The sequence below is a fragment of the Cupressus sempervirens genome, chromosome 7, assembly GCF_028749045.1.
Source record: "Cupressus sempervirens isolate cs-2001-9-10 chromosome 7, ASM2874904v1, whole genome shotgun sequence".
NCBI classification, from domain to species: Eukaryota; Viridiplantae; Streptophyta; class Pinopsida; order Cupressales; family Cupressaceae; genus Cupressus; species Cupressus sempervirens.
In genome coordinates, this window is record NC_143124.1 from 740,929,753 (window position 1) to 740,940,989 (window position 11,237).

The 11,237-nt window shown below is 32.7% G+C and overlaps 1 protein-coding gene across 1 annotated transcript; it reads left to right on the forward strand.

Annotated features, from left to right (window-relative positions):
* Positions 1–1,755: 1,755 nt before the first annotated feature.
* LOC149549393 (putative fatty acyl-CoA reductase 4) lies at positions 1,756–10,546 on the forward strand. Its single transcript, XM_089794905.1, has 10 exons — positions 1,756–1,831; positions 1,936–2,039; positions 2,128–2,327; positions 2,429–2,529; positions 2,676–2,889; positions 2,981–3,142; positions 9,498–9,579; positions 9,705–9,971; positions 10,045–10,178; positions 10,278–10,546. Exons 1-10 carry the CDS (start codon positions 1,756–1,758, stop codon positions 10,420–10,422), a joined length of 1,485 nt encoding a protein of 494 aa, XP_089651031.1. The 3' UTR covers positions 10,423–10,546.
* Positions 10,547–11,237: the final 691 nt, after the last annotated feature.

Consider the following 11,237-nt stretch of genomic DNA (forward strand, 5'->3'; position numbering starts at 1 on the left):
AATGGTGGTAAATAGAACACCACAAATGTACCAATGAAAATTATAAAACAACCATCAAATTCACTGTCGAAGACTCAAGATAATTATTACTCTTAATCTCTATGTTGAGGGGAAGTGACAAAATGAGGGTATATTCCTACATATATAAAGGTTTTCAACTAAGTTCACTACAAACCCTTCCTTTTTGGGATTGGGGTGTTAAGGACCCTAGGACCTCCACACATCCCCAACACTGTAAAACACCAATATTTGATAGGAGATCCTTGGGGACTTGGGTTTTCAAGTATCAGGCATAGGGAATGTGGGAAAGAGAATATTACCTTCTACCTACAAATGACCAAAAGAAATACAAGCCTTAACTATAGGCTACAATATATAATTAATGAAAAGAAGAGAAATAATATAATGAAAAGGAAGACATGAGGTAAAAGAAAGGAAAATAAGACTTCTAAACTCACTCTAGACATCTAACTAGATTCAAGAGCCTAAATCCCACAATCTTTCCTAGTGATGTGATTGCTTGACAATAATCTTGTCAAAACAAATAAATGGAAAGAAAAATATGTGTTCTCCTAGGCTAGCAAACCTTATGGGGTGTGAGCTTTAGAAGCACAATAGTTCCTATGGCTCCATATGGTTCATTTTTTGAGCTTTGGCCTTATCATATCAATGTTTTATGTCTTTTTACCCTTGGATTGTTGGGTTTCCCTTCTAGGTTGGGCAATTTTCCCATAAGAATTATTTGTTTCCTTTAGTGGCTCTACTAGAAATGCTTCCTTTTCTTCTCCAAATAAAGATGCTCCTTCTTGGACTATTGTATGCTAGGTGAAAACAAGTCAATTCCTCTCAACCTATAAATCTTAGATTGTTCCATTGGGTCCACTCATAGGCCCCAACTTTGACCTTTAGTAGATTGTCATGATATGTTTAGATTTGCTTCAACTTCATCTAGCTCATGACAATCTTATTTTTTGGTCCCAAAACAATTGTTTTTGATGACATTTTTCTAACTCATAATGGTTTGAGGTCTTATCCCACCTAGCTAAATATGTTATGTACAATAAATAATGTAGAACAAAGAATAAAATAAATAATTATTCATTCATTTATAAAATAGTCTATTTATTGAAATAAATAATTTGTACTATTTCCTCTGTCAATCTATATAATAATTTATTTTTATAAAATTAATATTATTTAATGAACAAAGAAAGTTAAAAAAAAAAAATTAGTAACAAAAAATCATCCTTCTCATTTCTATTTACTTTTAAATGTAAAATACATATATCAATGATAAACATATATCTTATTATGTATAAATCAGTTATATCATTTTATTTAATCCATATGTTTAAATCAAACTGTATAATCTATTAAAAAGAAGAAGAAATAAGATCTAAATGTAAAATCATCATTACACATTAAAAACATGCATAATATTAATAACTTTAATGATACTAACAAGATTTGAAAAAGAAGTCCAAATTTCATTTTCCTTTACCAGCTTTGCAACTAAAACTGTCAAATCAGCTATTCATTAGCTAATGGAAACTGATAACGGAAAATGAAATCGCCCACCCTAAAGAGGACACATTTCAATGGCATTAATACGCTCTACAAGTTAGAATACCCGTCGCATTGGCATTCATAACATATCAATCTCCCCTCGCTGGAATGTAAGTTAATATAAAGATCAAAGAAAACTGGCAACCACTATCAATTTCTTTTTATGTCATTTGAGACTCTTTCAATATAATGGCAATGCAGACAGCCGAGTTTTTCAGAGATAAAACCATTCTCATAGTTGGCATCACGGGCTTTTTGGGCAAAGGTATGCAATGGTGCTTTCTATATTATCGTAAGCATTTAACTGGAATGTCTGCCTAATTTTTTATTGTGAACTAATGCAATTCATCCGGCATGAAATATTTTCAGTTTTTGTGGAGAAAATCCTGCGAGTACAACCAGACGTGAGGTGCATTTTTGCAGTCATACGGTCTACAAATGTGAAGTCCGCTCAAGCCAAACTCCAAAGCCAGGTATAATATTAAACTAGACCAATCTGACTGATAAACATTAGCTACATAGAAGGGTAATTATTCCATGTGAGATGATGTTTCTCTGTAGGTTCTATCGAAACCGTTGTTTGGGCTTCTTCGAGAGCGTTATAAGGAAAACTATGACGAATTCATGGCAAGAAAGATTGTTCCTGTTGTTGGAGACGTGGCACTCAGTGATCTGGGAATCGAAGAGAGTTTAAGGGATGCACTCTGTGCAAAGATCGATATTGTTGTCAATTCTGCGGCCACCACGAACTTTAATGAGAGGTCTGAGATACATATATATAATTATTACGTTGAAACTTGAGCTCAATTGTGCGGTAACCCTTATGATTATTTTCTATTGAAATCGGCTTTTTAATTTGCAGGTATGATATTGCAATGAAAGTGAATGCATTGGGGTGTAAGAACGTCGTCAGCTTTTGTAAACGTTGCTGTAACCTTCAACTTCTCTGCCACATCTCAACTGGTGATTACATTGTCCTTCACTAAGATCTGATTGACAGTGCAGTTATCCATTGATATGATCAATGAATAATTGTATACTTACATGATGTGATCTTATTGGCAATGGTTGCTTAATACTCTTTTGTGGTTGATGTCTACGTATATTAGCTTATGTCAATGTTGGGGGCACGGGTATGGTCAGAGAAGAAATTGTAAGAACGGGAGAAAGGGTTTCATACAGCGGTGGAGAAATATCACTCCTTCAGATAGAGGAGGAATGCAATTTGATAGAGCACACTGTGAGAGAGATCAAGAATGTTTTAGGGGATGAATGGTCGTACGAAAAGGAATCCAAGTCTCTGAAGAAATTTGGGGCGCAAAGGTAGATGTGTTTTGCTTGTATTTGAACCCTCTACATTACTTGCAATGTGTAGCTAAGAAAAGTTTTTAATTACCTGTACGAATTTTAACAGGGCGAATAACTTTGGATGGCCAAATGCTTATGTTTTCACAAAAGCAGTTGGAGAGTTGATGATCGATTATTTCAGGGAGGATATACCGACTGTTATCATTCGTCCTACTATAATCGAGAGTAGCTTAAAAGAGCCATTTCCGGGATGGATTGAAGGCAACAGGTAAAAATCATAGCTCGACTTTCTATATAGAAATAAATCGTTTTCTTTGTTGGAATTGGATAGATTGAACAGACTTGTTCTGAATCCAAAAGATCTTTGAATAGATAAGACAAAGATTTATGAGAGGCATGATTGTACATACAGAATATGCAGTGTCTGACTAAATATAGTTTATATGCTTTTTAATACTACCTACCTTTCAATAATTTCTTTTAAGCACATAAAATATCTTTAACTAGATGATGTAGACTTCCTACAGTAAATAAATCAGATAAATGGAAGAATATTTGGTACCAATTGGTTAATGCATATAATAGTTCAGTTTTCTTATCGGGCTAACTATGGATCTTAAGCTAGATTTTGACAGATTGTTTTGGCATTGGCTAATGTCGAGAGAAAATACATCAAAGACAAAAAAAAGGTCAAACATGATTCTTTTACATATTCACGAAAATATAACAAAATTTTCTCAATATTTTTTGTTGTTTTCGATCACAAAATATACAGATCATGAAAATCGGATATTGAAAATTTCAAAATATTTCATTGTGCTTTTGTTTTTTTGAAATTTAGTGAATGGTGCAATTTGTAGAGAGGATAGCCATGTATGATTTTTTTAGAGGTAATCTTGGTTGGGTGAGAGGGGTTCGTCTTATTAGAGACTTATTTTTCAAAATTTTGTTAGCCTTCATGATGTATCGGGTCTTAAATAGCCCATGTGAAAGAGGCTGCAAAATATTTCCATCACATTCAGCTATTAGTATGCCATGGTTACAAAAATATTATCATTAAGGGTGACACCTCAATATAATAGTGATAAATAATGATGCTTTGGTGTGATTTTTCCTTGGGTTGGGAAGTTAGAGATGTCATAATGGTGAATAGTTTTAGATGCCAACACATTTTTTGGGAAGGCAGTGTGACAATTAATTGGTTAGTTGTAATGTGTAGATTTATTCAATCTATTAAATTTTGGTTTGTCACCTAAGACTTACCTCACTCAATACATGATGATATTAAAAAAGATATTGTCACTCTTGGTAATAATAACACCTAACCCTAAAATAATTATTATGGTGGAAAATAATCATTATGGTTGGGTTATAAGATTTGAGATAAATGTCTTGATTTTTCTCATAATCTTCATCCCGTTCTCTTCTACTATTATTTATTGTTCTACTATTACCAGTGCTACTTATATGGAAGGTGACCTAATTCAAACTAAACTTGATAACTACAAAGACTTAAAAAATAATCCCACCCTTTGGCTTATTTTACAAAATGAACATATTCACCAATATGTTGATGGAATGCAAGGTCGCAAGCATGAGTTGTGTAAGAAATTTGTTGAGTCCTAGGACAATCGGAAGGTGGTTATTGGTGAGGTTTCATTTGTGCTTCATGTGAAGACTATAATGGTGACTACACGTTTGGTTGCATAAGGAAAGACCATGTCCAATAACTCAAATGTCTACTAGAAGCAAACAATTACTAGGTTTCTTGGCCTTGGAAAATTTATATTCCTTGGTTACATAATGGGTATAATAGAAAGCAATTTTTGATCAATTATAAGGATTTCGATGGTGTTGACTAATCTCATTATACTTGAGATTAAGTTTAAGTGGTTCTGATCTCATATTTTGCCCATGCTTATTCACCTTCACCATAATATTAAATAAAATTTCTCAAATTGGATGTCTTAGTTTTAAAACTAAAAGTAGTGGGGGCCTCCTCTACACTAAGGACTTATCCTATATTTATACACTTTTCTTATGGCTAGGCCCCCTCAAGTTGGAACCGATCATTGTTTCATTGTGGATATTAATAATGTCAAGAATATTTTTGTCTCATTGTTAGTTAATATTCATGTGTCTCCTATGTCCACTACAATTAATCTCCTCATAAAATCCAAGTCTAAAGACCTCAATATTGAGTAGCATGAGGAGAAAATGGTGGTTATGTGTGAGAATTCTTCCTCCTCACTATCCATATAACCATATTGGATTTATTAGAGTTACTATTGTGTTATTTTTTTTCTTAGTGGTACCTTGGTGTTCACAAGATACCATATAATATTTCCCCTCTAAGTTCTATAAAGGGAACAATGTTGAGAACTTGGATTTAAGTCAGATTGGGAATAAGACAGATGAATTACATATCCTCTATAGTAGATAAAATAGAATTAACAAGTGACTACTAGTGCAATTACACATTGCTAAGAAAAATATAAATAAACTAAAAGTTATTGTTGAGGTTGAGGATAAGATGTGGGATTTAACCTACAACATGAGGGATATAAGTGGTTGAGAGGTAGCCAAATATTTGACATAGAAATTGAACAATTGGAAGATGCTAGAAGATCAAATTTGTGGACTCAAATCCCTCTTTTCAGCATAGTAGGAGAAATCAGAAATTCTTAGTACTCTAGCTTATGTAAAATTCAATAATTCCTTGGTTAGTAACAAGTTATAAGATTTAGTGATTTAGTCCAAATAAATGATGAAGAAGGTTATTTATTAATTTGTAACTTTATAGGTCAAGTTGGGAGATATGAGAGCCAAGTGAAAGAAGAGGGAGGAAAATTTAGTGGTGGATAGTCTCTTGGGAAAAAAATTACCTCTATTAATGTTGTTGCATATTCTCCCAAGAGGACTTATTTTTTGGATAAGCTCAAGGATCTCAATGGAGACTTAAAAAATATCAATCATTCCCTTGATTAGTTTCCAATGACTATTCATATTTCTACTTCTTTTGTTCATAGTCTAGTTCTAGATTCTAGTTGAATTCATTGCTTGTGAACTCTATTTGAGTTGCCTAATAGACTTGATGTTATTTTTCTTATTGTGCTTAAGCCTTTCCCGGTTGATTAAACCATAATATATTAAAAAATGAGGATACCATGTAGTTTAATATCCTTTGTGTAAGCATGGTCTACTATACTTGTATACATCTTCAACAAACCTTGATCTTAAGAATGAAGAGTGGGAGTATGAGCGGTGACTGAAATGGATGTGCTAGGGTTTTAGGGGTAGAGGGATCAAGCAATGGAGATGAAGGCGGGGGGTCAAATGAGGATGATCCTAGAGTAGGATTGGGTTATTATGTAGCTTCCTGGATTGCTAAGTCCAAGACTAGGTTGTCAGGTGTTGAGCATTTTGGGGCTAAGGTTGTTGGGGAAATGTGGAATTAGGGGCTATGGTTGAGTGACTTGGAGCCTCTCTCTTCTCCATGGTGCCTTGCTAGTGGTGAGATATCACTCTTGGATAACTTTAGAGATTCTTGTGGGAAGTTGGGGGTTTGTTTTTTTGTCTCCCACTCTATTATTTGGAGTCATTGGTTTAGGATGCATCCCAATCTTCATCTCTTGGGTGTTTTTTGTAGATGGACCTTCTATTCTAGGGAACCCTATGGATTTATTTTTTCTATTCTTTCCAAGCTCACCCCTCCCTTGGCCCTCTCATGTTGTCTAATGCAATACGATCTACGACCTTCGTGGGCATTTGGAGTCAGGGTTAGTATATTGGATGCTCTATGATTCTCATATGGAGGGAAGTTATGTTTTTTTCCCTTTCTTCTTTCCCTTTGATCTATGGGGATATTTGTGATTTTGTGAATGTTTGGAATCTATGGGTGTCCTTTGCCTAGATTTATAAATGGGTTCTTTATGGTTGATACTAGGAGGAAGTTGAAATGTTTATAGGGTCATTTGTGGCTTAGCCTTGTTTACATTTTAGTGGAGTTTCTTCCCTAATGTGGAATGGTGCCTAAGTTCTCAAGGGCCCCCTCTGGCTCCTTTTATTTGGTTAAGTTTAGATCTTTTTCTGAGGGTGCTTGCTCTTAGCAGATTATAGTTCTTTCATTTTTTAAGTATCTAGTGGTCTTAGTGATTTCTTCTACATTTCCACCGAGATATTTCTATAGAGATGACATCCCACCTTTGGTTTCAAAGGTACCTTTGGCTGATTTTCTAGTTTGAGGACTAGTTTTAGCTATTGTCTATTAAGCTCACAACTTTTATTGAGGTGGAGATATTATCTATTGAGCTTGTGATATAATGTGTCAGTATTGGTAATAGTGGGTTGAACATTCCTTCTTAGAAGGTTGATACTTGGAAGGTAGGTTGGATTTAACAGAAGGCTTTTCTTGGGATTCTCTTTCTTCCCATTATCCTTATTGAGGTGGAACTCCTTTTTATTAAGGAGGAAGGAAGCTATATGGGGAAGATAGTTTTTGTTTCTCCTTTTGTGGATTTGGGATGTTTCTTCTAGGTTGTGGACTTGGAGTTTGCTAGTTGCTCCCTCTAGGTTTTTGATAGTGAGATTGACTCCTATAGAGGTGGAGTTCCTTGTAATTTTGGGCATGGATGTCATCTTTATTGGAGGGAAAGGTAGTTGGGTTGTTATTAGTGATAACACTTATGTTTGGGAGTTTCTCTCCCCTAGAATTGGATTCATAATCTTTGTACTTCCTGCTTCTTTGGACATGAATCCCTTTGATATTGTGGTGGGAAGAGAGTGTGCAAAGGGGCACAACTATTTTGAAAATGTTGACCTTAACAAATGATTATATTGGCCATGGACCTATGACTATGAGGGTGAAAGAGGAATAAGCTACCCATTTCTTAAGGGTGGTTTATGGGCCTTTTAAGGATGAGTTTATCTCCACCTCTTTATTTCCTTTCTCCCTATGACCAGTTGGTCACTAATAGTTTTAAAGGGCTCACTTGGGTCCTTTGTTCTTGTTTTTGGTTTGAGAATGCATCTAGTAAGGGGACTTGTCCCATGTTGATCTTAGCAATGCAGACCATGGTTAATGGGTTTCTTGGATTTAGACATTTTTGATAGAGGTAGACTTCAGTTGATGTGGTTACTAGATTTATGGAATTAAGTAATCTTAATATGTTGTATTATAGTATCTATTGTCTGTTGCTTGTACCATGGGTTAGCACCCTCTTGATAATTTCTTTAATAAAAAAACAAACCTTGATCTTCATAATAGATAATTTTTTAATCAAGTTGTAGATGTCTAGCATATTTTTAAGAAGTCATATAAGTCATATTAAATCACATGTCATTACAACAACTACCTTGTACTCTACTTTAACTCATGAAAAAGAAGCATTAGGTTTCTTCCCATAACTCAATGAGATAGTAGCATAGTTAGAATTGAAGAAATAACTGAAGACTTAGTTTTTAGAATCTATGCACCTCAACTCAAATAGAGTAGACAAAAATTAAAAGTCTGAAATCATCATTTTTAAATCATTTTTTCTAATTTTTTGTATTCTTTGAAGATATGCCAAATCTTTCTTTGTAGCTATCTAATGACTATATATGTGATAGATCATGATTAGAGACAAGATTCCATATGAATAATACATGTTTAGATAAGTATCAATTAAGTGAATAAAATTTCCTATCAAATTGATTCATAGGATTTTGAATCAATAAATTTACCATTAGCATATTTAGTGATCATAATTTCTCCCATAAATTTGAATAATTTTTTATGTTCTTGCATCTTGGAATGTTTTCAAAATTCTTTGATAAACTTGAATATTTTTTTAGGTGTTTATCAAATTTATATTCAAAGAAATTGAAGAAATAATGCAAATGAAACATATTAAATACATTTTCTACCTACATGTCTTGTTTTACTAATTTATTATTCCTTGTAATGAAAGATTAATAACATATAACAAAATGAGAAATTCCTTACTTTTTCTTAATGCTTAAATTATGATTATTATCAAATATTTAGACATGTTCTTAAAGAGTCTAGTTAATTTCAATTTGATTTGTTATGACTAATTTTTTTCACTCCTACTCTATTTACTTATACTAAAATATTGAAAAAAATATGCAAACATCTTGAAGAATTATATCATAAAAATATAACAAACCACTCCATGTTTATATCCATTGCTTCTGTCTCCTCTATATTTTATTTTAATTAGAAATATTAAATAAAAGTATAAAGAACACCTAAATAGAAACAATAAAATTATTACTTTCAAAAATTAGAGTTATATTTCAATCTATAATCTTCTAAAGTGGTGCTTTCTAGTTTCTTATACAAGGTACCAAGCAACCTTAAATTCTTGGCTACAATTAAACAATTTAAACATCTCAACTTCAACTAAATAAATTAAACATGAATACATTAAGCATAATGTCCAAAGAAATTTTGGATCATATGAAGGCCCAAATTTGATGAAAGATGCCATGTAAATGTTAATTGGTGGCTTTTACCATCCCCCATATACTTGGTTGAATTCTCTATTAGTTACTCCTCTAAATTATGAGTGGGAGATTTCATTGTCTTAATATACAATCATTTTTCTATATCCCTACAGGATGATGGACCCTATACTACTTGGATATGGGATGGGGAGAATCACACGCTTCGTGGCTGACCCCCACCTCATACTGGATGTAGTACGTTAAAAATCATTCATTATTTTTATATCTTGACCATCTTACTCTTCTCGTGAGGTGAACTAATTTGAAGACAATAATTATTAAGATTTTGAAATGTTCTACTTTGTTCTTGGCTGAATTAGATTCCTGTGGACATGGTTGCCAATTTCATGGTAGCATCTATTGCAAGGAATGCTTCAGGCTCAGGTCTATTCTTCTATCACGTAGGTTCCTCCCATGCAAACCCTTTAAAGGATACCACGTGTCGTGATTTTTGGTATACCTACTTCTCAACGCGTCCATGCACATCTGGGAATGGAAGGATAGTTAGAGTGAAGAAACTACACTATTTAAAAAGCATGGGGAGCTTCAAGTTCTACCTAACTCTCTATTACCTTATTCCTTTCCAGGTAATAAAATATTATCCTACATTCCATTGCATGTTTTCATTGTCTTTACTGAGACACAAAATTAATATTGCAGATACTCTATCTTGTGGATACTTTATTGTTTGGCTACTTTAGGCTCCAACCATTCTACACTCTTCTTTTTGAGAATTACAGTTTTTTAATGAAGCTCGCTCACATCTACGAACCCTTCCTTTTCTTCAAGGGAACGTAAGTAACCATGTTAGTTCTCTTCGTTCTCATGTTCCAAACATTTATTTTAGTGTCATTACTGTGAAGTCTAAAGTTATTGGCCTTTGTGATCAGCAGGTTCGACACCTCAAAAATGGAAGATTTGTGGAACGAAATGTCTTTAAGAGATCAAGGGAATTTTAAGTTTGATGTTAAGAACATAGATTGGAAACACTATTTCCTCAATTGTCATATTCCTGGACTTCTCACTTATGTTATGTGAGATACGAATATGGCTCTTCCCTTTTATTATTAATATCTTAGCATGCTAATAAATACAAGATTATTATAAGTAGCAACTTTAGAATATTTAAAATATTTATTCATAAATTAATTTAAAATAGTTGAAAATGACACTTGTCACTAGTAAGAATTTGTATTAGATTAAGATGTTATAATGTTTCAACTATTTGATTAATTTCATTGCATTATCTTCTTCAATCTAACTAAATAAAATATTAATTTTAAAATAATCTAATATTTAGATGTTAATTTTTTTATTTTGTAATGAAAATATTTTAATGTTAATTATTTTAAAATGATTGTAAACTTGCACATCAATCTAAATCTATTATTTTGTTAGCTTAAGCTTTGATCTATATATGATGCATAAACAATATAATAAATTAAGTTATAATAAATAATAATTGAAAAGTTTCTAAGTGAAAAGCTCTATAATTAATGCTATTTTGATTAGCATAAATTGAGTTATGATATAGCCCCAAACTATTGCAAATTTAAACAAAAACTATCAAACACAAAATAAAAGTAATCTATTTTGGCAAGACTAAACAATAATTTATCAAATCCTAGGCTATCCCATGCACAATTTTTTTTAATCTTACAAAGACATTTATTTCTCCCCTAAGTTTCTCCCATAAATGGGAATAAACTTTTTAAAAATAGATTATTTTCAACAAATTGTGCTAAACAATAAAAGACAAAATTTTGTTTGATCTCAAAAGTCTTGCAAGACATTTCTTCCTTAGTCAAGTAGGCTTACTTCAAAAAAATTTCTATGCACATGGGATCAAATTG

What these genes read in the sequence shown, in the direction of transcription:
- LOC149549393 (XM_089794905.1), top strand. Translation starts at nt 1,756, where the DNA reads ATGGCAATGCAGACAGCCGAGTTTTTCAGAGATAAAACCATTCTCATA. An exon ending in TCTCTGCCACATCTCAACTG is followed by an intron (nt 2,530 to 2,675) that starts GTGATTACATTG and finishes TACGTATATTAG; the next exon opens with CTTATGTCAATGTTGGGGGC. An exon ending in GGATGGATTGAAGGCAACAG is followed by an intron (nt 3,143 to 9,497) that starts GTAAAAATCATA and finishes ATATCCCTACAG; the next exon opens with GATGATGGACCCTATACTAC.